Raw genomic sequence first — 20,071 nt, 5'->3', positions numbered from 1 at the left:
CACCCCCACCCCCACCCCCACCCTCCATTTTCTTGTATTCCTTCTTATAATCCACCCCAATTTCTTTTCTCCTTTTTCTAACTCTCCATCTCCACTTCTGTTATCTTCATTAATTTCTTCAAGAAAGCAAAAATGTGTGTGAAAAGTTATGAATTTTAATGGGTTAGAATTTGTTGTCGAATTAATTTCTTATCGAATTTGTGGTTGATGTTCAAATTGATTATTGGGGTTTTCTGATGATGATGTGAAGTTGTACTTGAATTTTAAGTTTGACTGGTATGAATTTTGCTAATTTAATTTTGTATCCGTCATTGTTGAAGCTTGAAAACAAAAAAAAAAAAAAAAATAAGTTCGTTGAAATCATAATTGATGTCTAAATTGATTATTGGAGTTTTCTAATGATATTGTAAAGTTGTGCCTGAAATTTGAGTTTTTTCAATTGGTGGTTTGATGAAGGAATAATTGATGTTTCTTGAATTGTTGAATTGGTGGTTTCTTGAATTGATAATATGCTTTAAGTTTGAAGAAGATAGAAAATAGAGGTGAGGGAAGAGGTGGGTGGTTTGAAGATGATAGAAAGGGGGGAGGGGGGCTGCGTTGCAGGGTAGGGGCGGGGTGGACGGCGTAGGTGGGGGGATGTGAAGAAGAAAGAAAATTTGGAGGTGGGGTGGGGGATTAATTTTTTTTTAGAAAATCAAACTTGAGTCGCCACTTGAAATTGAGTTATAGTGTTCCAAGTCACCTTTTTAAATCCCTAATCAAAAGGAAATGACTCTTTGTTGGTCTGCAAAAACAAAAGATCGGGTAAGGAATGTTGTTGACCGAGGGGAAGGTGTTAGACACTCCTCAAATCCCGTGGTTCTGGCACGATCGCTTTATTGACTTATTTTAACTTAAATCATTTGACAGATTATGTTAGTCGGCCCTAAAATCGCTCATTTTTAATTATCTGAAAAATTTGTTCATTATTCTAAATTAAAATAAATCGGTGAAAGTTAATTTTAGAAAAAATATTTATCAAGGTACATTATTGCATCCTTGAATTTTAAAATGTCTCCGAAAGATGCATACGCCGCATTCTTAATTGAGACGAATATTTTAACATGCCTAAAATTTGTCTAACGTTAAAGACGTTAGTTTATCTCTTGTAAATTTATACAAATTTATTTATTTGAAATAATATTAAATCTTAATAATATACTTAAAAAATATTTAATTAAAGCGATTAATTAAATTAAAAAAAAAATCACTTTTTAATGCCTAAAGATATACATCTTCCAGCAACAACTCTGCTTTTATAAAAAATACTTCTTTACGCGTTGCTGTGCAACTTCTAAACCATCCAAAATTACTCACATCATCTTTAAGAAATTAAATTTCATCCGATACAACTAAGAATATTTAACGAAATTTGTTCATTTTGATTCCCGATCGTTATACTATGTATGCGTGTGCAGGTGCGTCTATCCACTCCTTCCTACTAATTTATACTAATAGATAATAAATAATAATAACCACAAGAGCAAAATATACCATAGAATACAACATCAACAATATTTTTCACAAAGTGATAATGACGCAAGCAAAACACCAAAACAGAATAAAACCATTTCATTAACTTTTGAGAATTTCAGTCCTTAGATCAAAAATAAATTTTGTTCTATAATAAAATTATAAATAAGTTTAAATACCATATTTCTCACGAAAGGGTAAAGAAAATAACAAGTTTAGCCCACCTTTATTAATTAACTTGGTTTTTATTAATATTAGTCCGAAAAATCAAAATCCACAATTAGTTCATATCATGTTTAATTTTTCTTTATCAACTCATTAACTTCTTAACATATTTACAATTTATAAATATAGATATTAATGGTATCTAAGTAAAGATAATAAAAGACAAATTATTTAACGTAATCAAACTTTAAACATGAATAACACATAAATCATATAAATAACTTATTCGTGCTTTGATCTTCAATAAAACTTACAAAACTAATAATACTAGGTTAGATAAAAACTTGTGTGATGAAATAAATCACAGTATAAAAGCAAGAATGCCGTCACTAGAAACTCGGATGGAAACCCAAAACTCTACTTTCTTCTTTTCTCTCTTTATTGTGTGATGTTTTTGAGTATTTCCCTCACCTTTTTTTTTTACTCTGTATTTTTTCACTGTGGTTATTGATACAATCTGATATAGTATCTGGTTTCTGATAGATGATAATGTAGTTAGATAGGAAGAGTCCTTAAATAAGAAAAGTATTGGGGGGACAGTTACTTTATCAGATGGGGAAAGATTTTAAATTTTGAACACTTTTCTTTTTCTATTTTTTTTTATATATAGAAGATAAAAATAACAACTAAAAATAATAAATAAATAAAATAAAATAATAATAATAACTAATTAATTTTTATATTTAAGAAAATATAATAAAAATTTATAAATAGCCAAAATAAATATAATAAAATACTACTAAACTATTAATTTATTTATTAAAATTTAGAAAAACAATTTTTTTTTTGAATTTTTGTGTTAATATTTTTTTTAAAAAAAGTAAAATTTTCAAAATTAACTTTATTTATTTATTTATTTATTTATTTATTTTAACTAAAATTGAAGTAAGAATTAAAATAATATCAGACCAAATGTAAATAATTAATATCGAAAAATATATATTAAACTCGGGAAGAGTCAAAATCACGTGTCTACAAGTGTGATGCACTCTCCCTCGTGAGAGTGGTATTAAATATTAAGAGGCGAAAAGAATTCATTTAAAGATGTTAAGGGGGTAAATAAACGAAAGTTAAGTTTAAGTGATAAAGTGAGTTGAGAGAACAAGTTTAGGGGGTTTTTGATGTATTATTTCTTTGTAAAACCATTCCAATCCAATTCTTGACAACACCATCCACTTCATATTTTCATAACATAATTATATTCCTTTTTTTGCCTAGGTATTTAATTTATTTCTTTTTTGTTCATATTCAAAAGTAAAAGTTGTCATTCCATCATAATTAGGATTAGTGAATTGAAAATTTTGAGGATTAGTTAAAACTTAAAAAATAATTCCATCTAGTGGAGTGACAGATCATACATCATGTGGACATCAGTCCACCCTGTTTGTTACTTTTCAAAAGGGCTGGCTGTGGGGTTGTGTGTGTGCGCTACTCTACTTACTCTGTGTATTTGCTTTGTGAGCATTTTTGGGCTATTGCCAACCATATCATTCTTTTCCCTTTACCGTCTACTTCCCCTTTTTTCCTTTCTTGCTTTTAATACTGAATCTTGTTTATCAGTTTAAGAAGGATCATTTCTTTTGAATTCTTGATCATCATCAGCAGCAGCAGTCTCTATACATGGCCACTGATACTGTTTCATCTGATCATCCTACTACTGCCTCTGAGGTAAGTTTCTCTGAATTTTTCCTTCATCTTGCTAATGATTTTTACCTTATATGTATATGTTAGTTTGTGTATCTTGTCTTGTTACTTTTGATTGGCTACATATGTTGGCAGCTTTGATGAAGTATCCTTTTTTTGGTGGTTTGGTTATAGACTTACACATAGAATTCCGTAGCTAGTATACCCTTTACTCATCTGCTATTGCTATGTATTGGAGTTTTTCTATCACAGAACAGATTTTAGATTTTATACAGTAATTTTGATCTTTGAGTTCAAGGGTCCTAGTCTATATTGTAATTTTGATTGTATTACAATAAGGATATTAGGATGGTGAACCTCTTATCGGTGGCCGCTATCTGTAAGACAGTGTTCCAGGTGAATTTTACCTGTTTTCAAAACAGAAAACTGAGGACTTTTTCTGAAGGAAGATGATGAAATTACTCTCTGGTTTTTATTCATATGATATCATAACAAAACAAAAGATAGCTTAGCTGAGATGAAGACTTGTTACTTTGTTTATGAGAAGGTGAAGCCTGAATCTTGTTTTTATTTTTTGTAGCTGTTCTTGCCTGTTTATTTCATTATCCTTTTGATCTCACAAGTAACATGAATGTGACAAAAGCTAGTGGCAGTATTAAATGGCTGACTTCACCAAGGAAAAAGACTCTTCCTGATGGGTGCTTTTTGTCAGTATCAATCTTTATTGTGACTTGTGGCTCATGAGGAAATTACCATGTGTTTCCCTAGATTTGTCCTCTTTTTAACTAGTTCAGATTTATGTTACCAACTCAGTTAAGTTTCTCAAAGAAGTGGATAGTGACCTCACACTCAAAAACTGAAAGCTTAATGTCCAAGATTTTATTCCACCCTTACAGTAGAGCATTTTTCATTTGATTTGTGTTCTCATAGCTTCTATATGTTTAATGCAGCAAGCTGAGAAGGAAGTGCCCGGAGAGCTTAAGAATATGGAAGGAGAGAGTGTTCCCCCTACCAAGGAGAATGAAGTAAAACCAAAAGAAGAAGATTCCCCAAGTCCAGTGGTTTCTTCTACTGAACCAGTGGTAAAAATAGAGGACACAAAAAGCGACTCAACGGTTATTGAAGAGCCAAAATCAGTGGAGCCAGAGTCCGAGAAAGTTGATAACGCGGAGAAGCCGAATGCAGAAGAATCATCCCAAGTGCTAACTGAAGAAGTAAAGAAAGCTGATGAAGATGAGAAGCCAATAGCAGACGAAGCAGCCCCAGCAACAGTCGATGAAGTAAAGAAAGATGATGAGCTAGAGAAGCCAACAGTAGAGGCACCACCTTCAGCAATAGAACGAAAGAGCACTGAGGAAGAAGAGAAGCCAAAAGCTGATGAGCCACAGGCCCTGGAAATTAAAGAGGCAAAGAAAGTTGAGGAGGAGCAGAAGCCTATAGCTGAGGAACCTGTTCCCACAATAGTTGAAGAAGTAAAGAAAGCTGATGAGGAAGTAAAGCCAACAACAGAGGAAGCACCAGCAATTATCATCGAAGAAATAAAAAAGAGCGATGATGAAGAAAAGCCTAAAGCTGATGAACCAATTCCAACAATAGCCGAAGAAGTAAAGACAGCTGATGAGAAGCCAACAATAGAGGAACCGCCACCAACCCAAATCGAAGAGGTAAAGAAAAGTGATGAGGAAGAGAAGCCTAAAGTTCATGAACCAATTCCAGCAATAGTGGAAGATGTACAGAAAGCTGATGAAGAAGTTAAGCCTAAAGCTGACGAACCAGCTCCAATAATAGTGGAAGAAGTAAAGAAAGCTGATGAAGAAGAGAAGCTGAAGATTGAAGAACCTCCAGCAACTATAATTGAAGAGGTAAAGAAAAGCGTCGAGGAAGAGAAGTCAATAGCTGATGAAGCATTGCCCCCAACAAGTGAAGAGGTAAAAAAGGTTGATGAACCACCAGCTCCGCCACCAGCCACAACTCACGATGAAGAGAAGCCAAAAGCTGAGGAAAGCATACTTGCTACTCCAGCAGAATCAGAAGAAAAGACAGCAGACAAGGAAATTGAGCCTCCTACTGTCGAAGAAGTTAAGAAACAAGATGAAACGCCTGCATTGGATGTCACTAGCAAAGATATTCCAGAATTAACCAAGGAACCTACCCCTGAACCAGAAGCTCAAAGTATTCCTGATCAAGTTGCTGATATTACCAAACGTGAACCAGAGGTCCAAGCAGAGGCTGGAAATGCTGAAACTTTAGACAAAGAATCCAAAATAGAGCCTGCTGAGGAAAAGCCCGAGCAGCAGGCAGCAACAGTTGACATTGAGGAAACATCAATTGAGGCTGTTGAGGAAAAGAAGGAGCAAGTAGATTTAGAGGCCAGTGAACAGCAAAAAGCTAAAGAGGCAGAAGTCCCGAAAGAAGAACCTAAGGAAGTTGCTTCAGAACCAGCTCCCGTTGTAGAGGAAAAGCCAACTGAAGCTACTGAAAAGATTGAGCAAGAAGCTGCTGAGGCTGTTACCGGAAATGAAGCAGCGACTCCAGTAGATAAGGTAGAAGAGGCTCCAAAAGAGGAACCTGTTGTTGCAGAGAGCTCAAATCAAGTAGCATCAACTACGTTAGAATCACTAATGCAGAAAATGGATGAAGAAAGTCCTGCAGAAGTTGCTGGAGACAATGCTGTCATTGAGGAGAAAGAAAAGGAATTGGTTCCAGAGGCTACAGTTGTTGAAGTACCACCAAAAGAAGAGGTTGAAAATGTCGAAAGAGAAATAAAGGATGTGAAAAATGTTGGTCAAGATGAGAAGGAGGAGAAAAGTGTTGTTAATGAGGAATTAGCTGCACCAGAAGCAAAGGGAGTTGAAACATCTGAAGTCGCTGAAAAGGTTCCAGAAGTGGAGATTGCTTCTAGAGACATCAAACCAATTACTGAAAATGGGAGCTCAAAGGATGACACAATTCCTACAGCTGAAACCAGTGAAGCTGCAGAAGTTGAGAAGAAAGTGGATGAGAATGCTACTGCTGAACCATCAGCTGAAGAGGCTCAGAAGTCGGAGACAGAGGCGAAAGATGAGAAGACTGCTGAAGGTGAGAAGGAAGTTGAGGAGATTGCAAAAACAGAAGCTCCTAAGGATGGTGAAGACAAGAAAACTACAGAAGAAGTACCAGTAAAGACAAAGCAATCAAACAACCTTATGTCCAAGGTGAAGCAATCTCTTGTGAAGGCGAAGAAAGCGATCATCGGGAAGTCTCCCAGCTCTAAATCTGATACAAAGACTGAAGTTAAAACCAAATAAGTAAAGGGAGGAAACATTACAGTGATCATAAGTGAGTTGTTTTATTAGTTGTGTGATCTTTATTTTTCTTTTTTTAAACCTTTTGTTTTCTTCATTTTTTGGATAGTTGTGTTTGGGGTGTTGTATGATTCTAGTGTTTGTCATAGGTATTGTATAGTTGTGCTTTATCGTCATATTTGACTGTTGATTCAGTTTGTGAGTTTGTGGAGAAACCTATTCAATTGATTGGATGATGATGTACATAAGGTGTCATATTTTCTATATGTAGGCTTGTTCTTGTTGCAAATCCATTTTGTTGTTTCTCGTCATGGTTAAGAAATCTCTATTTATGAGACTACTTATTTAGTCAGTGCCAGAAACCTACTAATCCTTTTTTACGTATTTATGTGGGACTGTCTGCACATACAACATAAATGTGGAATAAAACAAAAAGTATAGGCAAAGAGCATCCAGCATACATGAAAGTAGCAAAGAAATACCACCAAAAGATGTTGTGCAGCGGATGGGGTTGTTCTTCCCTTAACCAGAGGTCTCGGGTTCGAGCACTGGGTATGAAAAAATTCCCCCGAATCGGACTCTACGCGGCGCGAATCCGAATTAGTCGGACTCCAATGTGGTTACCGGATGGAAAACCAAAAAAAAAAAAAAAGTAGCAAAGAAGTGATGAGGAGAAATACACGTCTCCTCCTTAAAAAGGATGCTACGCATAACACAATTCTCATCACAGGAAATTAATGGACTCAAAAGAGGAATAATAACTGGGGCATGAAGCTACATGTGCATTAAATTAACAAGCAAGCTGGATTGATGACTAGAAAAGGACTGTTTCTGTATTTTTTTCTTTACATTAGTCACTATCACTTTTTTAAATCTTGTGATAAACAACTTTGAATATTTAAGACTTGTGTCAAGTTCAACTACGGCTGCAGTAACTCCTTTTTTTTCCCCACCTTTCTTTTGTTTCAAAGGATTTGTAGCTGTTATAGAGAGAATCAAGAACATTAGTAGGATGATAAAAAGCAAATCAGCATGCTTTTTTTTTCTTTTTTTTTTTTTTTTCTTCTTTTCATAATGATGGTATATCACAAGGTAACTCTGCTTAGCTGAAAAGAATCATTTTGCTTTCTCTTCTTCCTCTAAAAGCCTCATTTCAGCCTTACCTAAACTAATAGGATCAAACTTTGTTGGAAACTTCAGAAATTAAACTTGATGGTTTCAATCTTTATATTCTCATCGTTGAAGGAATTTGGTTGGAACTTTAGAACTGTTCAAGTATATACCTATATCCCATGCACAAAAAACTAGGTTCAGTTGGGTAATTAAAAACTATAGTGCCTCAGCTCTATGGGGAGGGGAGTTAAAACGTTCCCTGATTCATTGAACAGCATCTTGCATGCATGGAGAAAAATTACCAAACATGAGGTTATAAAATGGTCACAAGAAAAAGAATAGGCTCACATGGATATTGGAAGTACAGGAGAATATACGAGAAAATGCTTGCGCTATTTTATTATTTGAAGAACGTTGATATGTCTAGTACACATTACACGGTTGAGATGCCAGAAACTTGATCCTTCATGGGGAGGGTGGGAAAAGTCTGCTCCTAACTGCTTTTAGATACTATCTTTGATGTACATTGGAAGGAGAAAATTATGGTCTCTCTTTACATTACCAAAATCTGTGCATTTGTCGACATTTCTGATGACGGTCGCAAAAAACAGCTTCATTCTGGAACTCTACCAGTTAGAACTGCACACCGGTTGGACTTAAAAAGGGGCTACCTTCCACTGAACGAGAAAATGACTTCTTCCATTGCATGAAAACCTATTTGTCATTGCTCAGAGCATCTAGTTGTGTCTACAAACTAGGACCTGCATTCAGTGAAATACTCAAGTTATCTTTCAGGTCGCATAGCCAAAAGGGAGGACCATATGTACAACAATGGATGTTTTGGCAGAGATTCCCAATATAATAGGGAAGAATTACATCTTAGCATGATGAATGCAGTTGTTCCTACTTCCTCGCTACATTGTCAGTGTCATTTACAATACAAACTCACCAGTTTCATTTCCAGGCACATTTGTTCGGTTGGCCAAGTTATTAGCTGCACTATCAGTAACATCCGGGAGTTGGTCATTTTTTTGCAGCACTAATTTGTCCAGAACTTCATTTGTTGCTTTTACCTGGTATAGCAGAAAATAGAACTTATTAAAATGATGCAGCGCTGATGTTATCTGACAATAAAGAAAACAACACCATGAATTAAAAGAATAATATACTAAGGGCCAGTAATATTTATGGTCCACGAATACTTATCGATAAATATACATGATTGCAAGAATTCATTATGTTAAGACCAATTTAACATAGTCCTAATAACAACTATATAGAGCTGTCCAGCAGTTGCAACATAATGGCAAATGAGGTCAGTAACAGAATCATTTATAAAGTGACATAACTCGGCAAGGATTGGGAATGTATTTGTCTCAGATATAACTTTTCTTATCAGAAGTTATAATGTCAAGGATTAATTTGATACAGAAAATACTTGATAATTTAGGTTGACTTTCTATTTAGCAGGTTTAGTGTACATTTACAATACAACAACAACAACAACAACAACAAAAAATCCAGTGTATTCCCACACAGTGGGGTCTGGGGAAGGTAAAATGTATGCAATCCATACCACTACCTCCGGAGAGGTAGCAAGGCTGTTTCCGATAGACCCCCGGCTCAAGACAAAGAATAATAAGAAAATTCATAATCAAGCATGAAACACGCTGGAACAATAAAAATAAGGCACCCACACAGTAGAACCCTATAATAACAAACCAAAGGCACCCTCACCCACAATACCCCCACCCCAAAGCTCTCCTAGCTTCCGACTACGGCCCACCCGCAGGCACTAACCTTCTACCCTTATCCGCTTCCTCCACACCTTCCTATCTAGGGTCATGTCCTATCTAGTGTACATTTACAATAACAGTCAAAAAAAACAAGCAGTTTCTCCAGAAAACTTCACAGACAGATGGATCATACTCCCCCTCCAGCCAATACATCCACCTTACACTCTCTATTACATAACAGATAATCAGCCAATTCATGTAGAAGAATTATGAGTCGCATGCTGTATAACTCCAACTATTTTAATAATTCTTTAAATTACTCGTCTCAAATTAAGTGCAGCAATCACTGCTCAACAATATTGATCCTCTCTCCACTTCCATTAATTGTTCAAACGCATGAATCATTATTTACAGAGTAATAATATGTGTCTGCATCCATTCACACATATTGTCACTACACAGAAAGAGACTGCATATTTGAAACAGAAACTTCTGTTCTCCAGCAAACAAAGTTCATTTTTTTTAGGAATACCAGCAAGCGGAGTTTATATTTTGAGGAATACCAGCAAACAGAGTTCAATTTATTTTTAGGAATACCAGCAAACATAGTTTATTCTTTTTAAGGAGTACCAGCAAACAGAGTTTTTGCTTCTTCAGGAATACCAACAAACACCAACAAACAGAGATTTTTTTTTAAGAAATACCTGCAAACACAGTTTATTTTTTTAAGAAATACCAGCAAATAAGGTTTTTTTTTTTTTAAGAAATACCAGGCAGAAATGCAAGGAAAGGCTGCGTACAATAGACTCTTGCGGTCGGGCGCTTCCCCGGTCCTGCACATAGCAGAAGCTTTAGCGCACCGGGCTGCCCTTTTACCAGCAAACAGAGTTTATATTGCCTGATTTTTTTCTTTTTATTTTTCCCAACAAATTTGAAGGTATGTTCCAACCTAAGTTGCTCGGACTCGGGTGCGAGTGTCCGATACAGGTACGGATCTAGAGGTCGGATCCTTCACGATCTCAATTTAAAGATTCTGCAATATGGATCTAGGGATGGATACGAGAGCGGGGATTCGGCGAAAAATAATTTAAATCCAAAAATAGAGTTATAAAACATAAATTTTGGGATAATATGTGGAAAACTTGACGAGAAAATATTGTTCAAGAAGAAAATCCTCAGAAAAGATACCAAGAAAAGCAATAACATAGAAATTTCTATATACAAGGTATTCCATTTTCTTATAGAATTTCTTAAATCTGTCCGGACTTTCCTAATTGATTTTGGTCAAAGTACCCAGAATCAGTTGACCATATCCCACCCCCACATCCATGTCGTGTCGACATAGATGCGGCACCGAAAGTAGAGTCAGAGTAACTTATGTTCCAACTTAGGTCTTCCATGCAAATATAGACGGACAGTTTTTTTTCTTTTCTTCTTATACTGCTGGTATGTGAGCCATCTTGTTCGCATCTCGATATTCTATCCGGTACCTGCTTATACACCAGCAAAGGATTTTGGATAATATGTCCACCAACCCTTAAGCAAATGGGGAGACAAAAACCGGTAGGTGATTGCTCCCTTGGTGCAATATAGTCTGGACAGTATTTTGCCTTTTTGTTGAAATTGTTTTCAAGTTTCTTATATACTTAAATATGTATAATATCACAAGGTGGTCGGGTAAATTTTATCCATGATCACTTAACTTTGTATTTGTTATGCAAAATTCACTTTTCTTTCATTCATTTCATCCATGGTCATTTAACTTTGTATTTATTATGCAAAAATCATTTTTCTTTCATTCATTATACAAAAGTCATTTAACTTTACTCGGTCCGTCACAAAAGTCACTATAACCGGATTTTACAATAATTCCATAAAAATGATATGGCAACCTTAATTAGTTCTTAATCTTAATTTAAGTGAATATATAATATATTACTCATATCTTGATCCTTTTTATATGTGCACAATCCAATTTTTCTTATGAATTATTTAATGAAAGAATACCAATTTCTCAATAGATTAGATTACCCAATGAAAATTATTTTCATAAGAAAAATTTGGTTGATATTTTTATGAAATATTTTATAATATTGCATTAATCTGCCAAAAAGGTGCATCGAAAAAGAGTGATAAACAAGATAAATTCTTCAAAACACATAACATAGAAACACATGTATGATATTATTTTCTTAAAAAAATTATTTTAATTCTTTGAAGATAAATAAACATGCCAAAGATAGTTTTAAAATAAAATCTTATTAATTGTGTCATTGAATAAGTATTGTCAAAATTTGTACAAATAACGTTATATTAACAGTTTTGTTAATAAAAGTTATAAAATATAAGTACTTTAATAGATAAAGAAATTATAGGATATCTAAGTTTTATATTTATCAATTAAATTAATTAAACAATATGTAATCTATCAGAAATTGAATATTATAATAAGAACTTTCAAGAGAACTAATTGATTAGTCAAACAATTAAAAATACAAAGACAAACTCAATAAATAGAGTAGTTTATCATATTATTATGATATACCGAATGCAAAGACCCAAGTGGTAAGCAAAAGAATGTATGAAAAAAATAATTTAGCAACTACATGTCACAATTTAGAGGAAGAAAAATAATTTTTATCAACTACATGTTATAATATTAGAGGAAAAAAATAATTTACCAACACATGTCTCAACTTTAGAGGATTTTAAGAATATATAAGTATAATTTTATTTCATAAAAATATCGATCAAATTTTTTTTTTTATGAAAATAGTCTTCACTAGGTAGCCTAATCTATTGAAAAATTGATATTCTTCCGTTATATAATCCATAAGAAAAATCGGGTTGGGCGCATATAAAAAAGGTCAAGATATGTATAATATATTATATTCTCTTAAATTAAAATTAAGAGCTAATTAAGGTTGCCACGTTATTTTTTCGGTGGGATTATTGTAACATCCGACCATAGTGACTTTTGTGATAGTCAGAGTAAAGTAAAGTGACTTTTGTGTAATAAATAAAAGAAAAGTGATTTTTGTGTAATAGACACAAAGTTAAGACCATAGATGAAATGAATGAAAGAAAAATGACTTTTGCGTAACAGATACAAGTTAAGTGACCACTGATGAAATACACCCCGTGGTGGTCTCAAATTAAAGTTCCAAACGCTGATACCTTAACAATACCATGACTACCACATTTTTGAGTATCAACCTACAATGAAAAGATGTACTGTCATAGATACCAATCTTCCCAGTTGGAATAATCTTTTCTTTGTTGAATTAGCCTAGGATTCCATAGAACTCTCTTCACATCGTTATATAAGCACCGGTAACGCATGAGAATGTAGCTTGAAATATGTTAGACAATAAACGAATAAATCTTAAAACAAGAATAATTTCATCATCCCAAACTATTACACAACTTTTAACACTGAAGCTAATATTTTGAGATAGGAAAACTAGCACTTTAGGTGGATTCAAAAAATTAAGGAAGAGAATCAGGTCAAAGATGACCAGACAGAAACACACACCAACCAAAAAAAAAAATATGCCAAGCAGTAGAAAAGCAATTGCAATACCTCTAACTATCATTTCTTTCTCATTTACTTCTTTTTCTTAATCTCCTTTTCAATAGATAGAACATCATAAGTACTTGATTAAAACACACACCTGACTACATGTCTGATGTATTGGGCGGCTTGGTTCAGCATTATGGACTATCTGTGAGTTCTTGTGTACTGGATTCTTGGAATCCAAAATCGGTGGTGCACTCTGTATCTCCCCTGGAATTCCTGGCCTTACAACGTTCAAAGGGACCGCAGCACCAGTTGACGATTGCCCTGCCAAAGGACCCAGAGATGCTCGAGGGATAGACATTGGAAGTCCTTGAGCAGGATGTGCAAAGGCATGACGATTAGATACAGCCATTCCTGGATAAGCAGTGGAAGCAGGAATAGGAGGTGAGGGAAGATGTCCTCCTTGCACAGAGGGCATTGGAAAAATAGGGCAGCCAGAGGATCTACCATTCATCTCAAGCATACCCATCCCAAATCCCATACCCATTCCCATTCCCATACCCATCCCTAAACCCATTGGGGAGAAATGTGGCATCTGGGCAGCATGCATGTGCTGCACTCCTGTAGGAAACATCATTGGTGGGACGCAAAACCCTGCTCCCATTGACATTATCTGCCCAAAAAAAAAATGGGATGACACAGCAATTGCAGTTATGACTTTAATTCTCAGTACTTAAGAAGCAAAATGCACAAGCATAGAAAACCATCATCTAACCTGTACTTGCAGTTGAAGTGTCTTCAAATATTCAATAGCTTCATCAAGCATTGAAGCTTTATCCGCCTAGCATCAATAAAGAAAACCGTCAAAGAGACTGAAAATGAGAAACTAAATAGGAGTTAGGATACAATAATTGTAGGTGATGGCTAATTTTAAGATTATCAGCTACAGTTCATCAAAACATGTCAGTTCCAATGCAACTTGAAATATATGAGTAACAGAAAATCTCATTCTAGCTTATGCATTGAGCTCAAATAAATTGTCACAATTTCTGAGTTTTTAACTAACTCGTAAAGTTGATTGCTTGATGAGGTATGATTTCAAAAAGAACAAGACCAAATGACAGAAATCGACTTGTCAGCATGTCTTTAACTTATCCAAGACTTATCATACCTTGTTGCAGTTGGGTATTAACTCCTGCAATGCACGCATCTTTTCGTTAATCCTATCCCTTCGCCTCTGTTTGCAGTAAATGAATAAAAAAAGCATTTAGATCTAGAATGTCTCAACAAGATCTACAACCAGAAAATGCAAAAAAAGCACAGATGATGTGATAATGGTTGGCTCACCCGCTCAGATAAATTATGCACCTCTGCAGCTCGGCTTCTCTTTGAACCTGTACCGCCTCGAGCAGCAGAAGTTTTTTTAATACCAACAGATTCTTCTTCGACATCCTGAACAAAGATATTTCCTTGTCAGATTGTTCAACATAATATTTAACAAAACGAGGTTAAATTTTAATGGCCTTTAAGCAATACACTTACTTCACTTCGACACTCGGATTCCTCATTATCTCGGGTTTTCCTCTTGAGATTAAGAGGCTGTTCACTCGATCCTCTCTCTGCACTGCTACCAGAGCATACAGATGAGCAAGCAACCCCATGTTCAACATTTCTCTCACCATCGGCAATATCCTTGGTTGCCTTTGCACCCGTGAATTGGCCACGGGTGTCGTCATTATTACTTGAACACTCTCTGAATACATTATCAGACTGTTCAACACCACATGATCTGACATGAAAGTTAGCTCCAGATGCTTTTGACTCGAGTTGGGAAGACACTACTGCATTAGTTGGATGATGGAAAACATTTTCCTTCTTGGAAGTTGAGTAATTTTCAGCAGCTGCAGCACTAACACGATTGTCACCAATTGTCCCCTTTTCTCCGTCTTTTTTCCCCTTTGCTTCTAATATGGATGAACCTGGGACATTTGAACCCCCAGTAATATTTTGAAGCTTAGCTGCAGGTCTTGAGAAATGTGAGAAATTCAACAAATTGGACCTATTTCCAGGCATCTTTTGCTTTTGAATTTTATTGTTCTTAACATCACCAGCTGAAACTTGACTTTGACTTGAATCCCTCAAAACAGATATTGGAGTATTGCTATTTTTACGGTTAAAGATATCTGAAGCTCCTGACTCTAGGTTAGGAAGGGGCGTTTGACCTTTCGGAGATGCCAGTGAACTTAACAGGCTAAATCTTGAAGAAGGAGAAACCTTCGATGTATTTCTTTGCTCAAAATTCACAGCATTATGAACAGGAACACTATGTGAATCCCCAATCATCTTATCAGAACTGCCTCTCTTATTCATTAAACCAAATAGACTCTGTCTGGGTTGTTCATTCGCCGTCACATCAGATATTTCAGGTAACAGTTGAGAACAATAATCTTGTTGCAGACTGTCATCTGCTGAATAACCTAACCAAGGCACTTCTTCATCCTCTTGAATCAAATCTAATTCACCAGTGGGCACAGATAAAGGCATATCATCCAACATAGAGTCCACCAGACCAAACTTCCCAATCTTAGAGGTCGATGAATTGCCCGTGTACTTGTCTCGATCCCCTGTGGCACTTAACGAAAGATCATTACGAACAGGACTTTTCTTAGCACTACTGGACTGTCCTTGCATAACAATCTGACCATTTTGCCATTTAAGCTCAACCAAGTCATCTTCAGGACTGCATAAAAACCAAGCAAAACTCTCAAAACATAGAAATAACCAATTAGCTAACCATTAATCAACTGGTTCCAGTCATAAAAGACCATAAACAAGATGAAAAATTGAAACTTTTTTTTTAAAACAGGAAGTGCAAAATACAAACAGTACTTACAAAGAAGACAGATTTGTTGTAGATGAAATCTTCTGCTGCGCAGATTCAAGCTTCCCTCTAGCCATTTTCAAGAACTCAGAGAGAGGCATGATGAACAAGTGTAGTGATAACTGCTACTTAGAATTTCTCTATGTTTAGGAACTCTAGCATTACTAGGAAGTCTTCCACACCTGGTCCAGTAACACTTTTTTTCAACAACAATACAAACATTTTAGACTCTATTAAAGCATATAACACAGTAAACCAAAAACTGTTTCCATAAACAAATGTCCTAATCAGTAAAATTATATAAAACCCATAACAGTAGACAGTAGAAAAGATATAAATAATAAGTTACCAGTCAAACCCCCAATTGTTTAATGAGATACTTATTTTAAAATAATAGAGCAACCAACTTGAGCTTTCTTTGAGTTATAAGTAAAAAGTTCAAATCTTTTTATTCAATTTCAATCATTAGAGTATAAACTAAACCCCATCAAGATTTCCTAAAATAATTAACAACCCACAATTATTTATACACTAATACAAACAAAAAATTAATTAAAAAAACAAAACCCACCTCTTCAAAACACCCCAACTCAGCTCACTAAGTACACAGCTCTCATCCAATGAAGAAAAAAACACCTAACTTTCTGCAAGAAGATCTTATTCTTGAACTACAATTTTCCTCAAAGATACAATTTTTTTCTTGAAAACACCAATTCTTGGCTCACCACATGCTCTTTATAGCATTCCCAAAAAAGTAGAAATAACAACTAAACTGAACCCCACTTGGGTATATGAGCTCCAAGAAAAAAGAAGTGTAGTGGTTGATGATGTAAAGAAGATTTGGGGCAGTAAAAGAGAAGATTTTGGAGTAGTAGAAGGCGGCGAAAGGCTTGGGAATTTGGAGGTGGCCGAGGGAAGAAGCCACTAACACAGAAAGCAGAAAAATGTATAGCACTTTGCCTTTTTAACTTTGAATTTATGACACACTCTCTGTATAATATAAGCAAAGCTTCCAAAATCTGTTTTGTCTTTTAACCATGGTTAAGAAAAGTACAATTAATAACTTAACCACGGTTTATTTATGTTGGTGTACTTACTGTTTGTTTGTGTTTTAATTAATTTTTTGTTTACTTGACGGATAATTTGTCCTTACATCAACTTTTTTTTCAGAGTAGTTTTTTCTTCTTTTTTATTTTGTGATAAAATAGAGAACTATAGAAAAAATTAAATGAATTACAAGGACTTTCTGTTTTCAATTTTGTAGATATAAGGTTCTATTAAGCTATTATAAGTTCAATATGATTCTGTTCTCATTTTTAAATTTGAGTTGATCCAAGCTTATAGCATAGTATGTTTTCTACTATGAATAGTAGAGTGTACATCAGTTGGTTCAGTTCAATTTAATTTTGATTATTATTGGTTTGATTTATTAATTTTTTATTTATAAACATGTTAAATCGATAATCAAATCAATAAGATATCCATTATCGATTTTTGGTTAGTTGTTTTTTGGTTTTTATTGATTCGGTTTCGATTTAAACAATAAGGAAATATTCCCCTAATTTTTTTTTACTTTCTTTTATTGTTATTTATTCTACACTATCAAGTCTACACAAATTATAAGAACTAAAATAACAACTATAAAATATAAAAGACAATAAAGTATGAATTAAATCTAAAACCACTATAACATAAGTACGAATAAAAATATAATTTTAATATAATCTTATTAGGTTATCGATTTAATTAACTATTAATTAAAACACTAAAACTGGAAACCGGATAAACAGACCAATAAAAGATTTATAAAATTGTTAACTCAATAACTCAATATCGATAAACTAATATAACACTTTTATCGGTTTGATTTATCAATTCAATCTATTTTTCACACCCCTAATGAATAGCCTCCTAGTGTTGTTGGAGAGCTTACTGTCCTACCTTAATTTGCAACGTACTAAAACACTTTAATTGATGAATTTTTATTTAATTGACAGTATTAAGCCCTCTATGCAACTCAATTTCCTTCCTTACGTGCTTATTATACATGATTTTAACAAAAAGTGTCCCATCTTTCCCTTGGAATGGCATTTCTCCTTTTAATTTTAGTTTGGAATGTCAAATTATAGAATAACTTATTCTATAATTTGTTTATTGATTTACTCCTACTACAAATATTTTGACAATCCAAAATTTTCAGTGATCAGATGTGCTATGGAAACAAAGTGGATTAAGTGAAGAAGCAATTAGGTATGCATATGAGCCTATCTACGTATATAACCAAAAACAAGAAAAGTGGACTTGGTTTAATTTTCAATCGAAACCGAAAAATATAAATACATAAAAGAAAACTTTATATAGAAAAGAACTTAACATCGAGAACTAAGTAAAGAAAAATATTACAGGGAACTTTGTGAGAGCATTATGTCGCTCTCATTTGCTACTTTTGTCTAAAGTAGAAATTGAGCCCAACATGTTGCAGGTTGACTATTATTTCATTATTTTTTTCCTAGATAACTTAGATTATGTATTGTAAAAGTCTACTATAAATTAATGGATATGCTTACCTCAACCGGGAAAAAGAAAATATTGAAATCTCAATATTGGTTGCTACCAAAATTGATTGTTATTTGAATAAATAAATGCACACCTATGGTTGTCTTCTCTGAGAGCTATAGTTTCGAATTTACAAGTTCAGCATCAAACTCAATAATTTCTGTTCAAATTTTATATCCGTCTTAAAAATTTCATTAAAGTATTAATTTAGAACTCAATAATTTAACCGAACGAGAATGTTGAATTTATAAACTTTGAATTTTGACTCCGTCTTAAATCAAGAAGATGCTTATACGCTTAGGTCTGAGGCAAGAATTTATTTCTTATTCATTTCAGATGTCTCCTTTCTTGTATATTCTTGTAAGTACCAATTAATCATTTTCTCTTTGATGTCTTTATTTTCTTCTTCTCCTCATCATTATTAGAGTGGGAAGAGTTGGAATCCAACATGGGAACAAAAGAAATAACAAAATGCTCTTTTCCTTTAATTAATTTCTCACCTGGTCTAGTACCTTTAATTGTTTTCTCATTAAATTTAAATTTGCATATTGTAGGTCCATTTTTTGAAAACGACTCTCAACTACTTTAATTGGAGTCGGGTTAAATCTAAATTCTCATGTTTTGAGATATTTTTTTATTTTAGAGATATCACTTTCAACATGAATTTTTAAGATTTCTCGAACTTGAGAACCCCTTTGTTAAGAGTGAAGTATTTCAATCATCCCACCACAACTCCTGTCGATAACTAAAAACGGGCTGTTTGTAAAACTGCAATTGGAAACCCTAAGCATGGATTGTAGCTGCGCTCTTCCTGAAATTGAATGCATATATAGTTGAAACTGAGATTTTCTTCGTACGCATTTATTGGCTTCCCATCTATTTTCCATACATTAATTCATGATAATATTTTATTTATATTTTAGGTCGATGGATTATAAATCATAGTAGTGGTTAGATAAGGTGAGAAGGTGCACTGTGTCGTCTGTGTTCTGTGTATCTTGAAAAACATATCATATTCACAGTATTTAATAATATTATCCCTTGTAGATGCCCCTTTAATTATTTCCATTTGATTATTTCACTGTTTAATCATTTTAAATGATTTTGTGCAAAAACATTAGTATATTATATAGAGTTTAATATTTTAAAGGTCAGCAATATTGCATCATTAACCATGTGGTACTGTTGCCCTTTCCTTTTCCGATCATTTTTAATTTCTTCTTTTGCTTCCACAATCATTTCTTTTCTTCTTTTTTTTTAAGTATAGATTTTTAGGTTTTTAATAATTGTTGGTATGATGAAGCTCTATGAATATAATTAAGTATTGACCATATATATAGCTAGTGGCCTTTGTTAATTCCAACTTTCTCCCTCGTTCTAGGAAAGGCCTACTATATTTAGCCAAAAGATTTTTTATTTTTTTAAGGAAAAGCCTTCCATTGCTATAAAGGGTATTGTAAAAATATATTTGAGTTCCATATTCCCTGAATATGTTACCATTTTTGGACAAGCCTTCATCACAAGTTGTCCGTAATTATAGGAAAAAGTTATGTTCTTTTATTTTAATAGTTCAATTAATTAGTAATTGAGCAATACATTA

The 20,071-nt window shown here is 34.0% G+C and overlaps 2 protein-coding genes across 3 annotated transcripts; one reads left to right on the top strand and one right to left on the bottom strand.

The window, feature by feature from the left end:
• Nucleotides 1-3,160: 3,160 nt before the first annotated feature.
• On the top strand, nucleotides 3,161-6,954 carry LOC107839756 (fibrous sheath CABYR-binding protein; the record flags this gene model as incomplete). The annotated part of the gene is given in 2 exon segments (XM_016683379.2): nucleotides 3,161-3,405; nucleotides 4,332-6,954. Coding segments are annotated over 2 exon segments (2,385 nt in total). The 3' UTR covers nucleotides 6,669-6,954.
• A 1,198-nt stretch (nucleotides 6,955-8,152) lies between these two features.
• On the bottom strand, nucleotides 8,153-16,892 carry LOC107839757 (transcription factor PIF3). 2 transcript variants are annotated; one of them, XM_016683380.2, is made up of 9 exons: nucleotides 16,487-16,892; nucleotides 15,928-16,111; nucleotides 14,577-15,774; nucleotides 14,382-14,486; nucleotides 14,206-14,271; nucleotides 13,810-13,875; nucleotides 13,189-13,707; nucleotides 8,728-8,851; nucleotides 8,153-8,539 (listed from the first exon to the last, which is right to left on the bottom strand). In XM_016683380.2, exons 2-9 carry the CDS (start codon nucleotides 16,014-16,016, stop codon nucleotides 8,526-8,528), a joined length of 2,181 nt encoding a protein of 726 aa, XP_016538866.2. In that variant the 5' UTR covers nucleotides 16,017-16,111; nucleotides 16,487-16,892; the 3' UTR covers nucleotides 8,153-8,525. The 2 variants fall into 2 exon arrangements, with proteins under 2 accessions (XP_016538866.2, XP_016538867.2); XM_016683381.2 differs by having other exon boundaries at nucleotides 15,928-16,097.
• Nucleotides 16,893-20,071: the final 3,179 nt, after the last annotated feature.

This window comes from Capsicum annuum, chromosome 8 (assembly GCF_002878395.1).
Source record: "Capsicum annuum cultivar UCD-10X-F1 chromosome 8, UCD10Xv1.1, whole genome shotgun sequence".
Taxonomy (NCBI): Eukaryota; Viridiplantae; Streptophyta; class Magnoliopsida; order Solanales; family Solanaceae; genus Capsicum; species Capsicum annuum.
The sequence above is the reverse complement of the archived record's forward strand: the minus strand, read 5'-3'. Positions and strand labels throughout refer to the sequence as shown.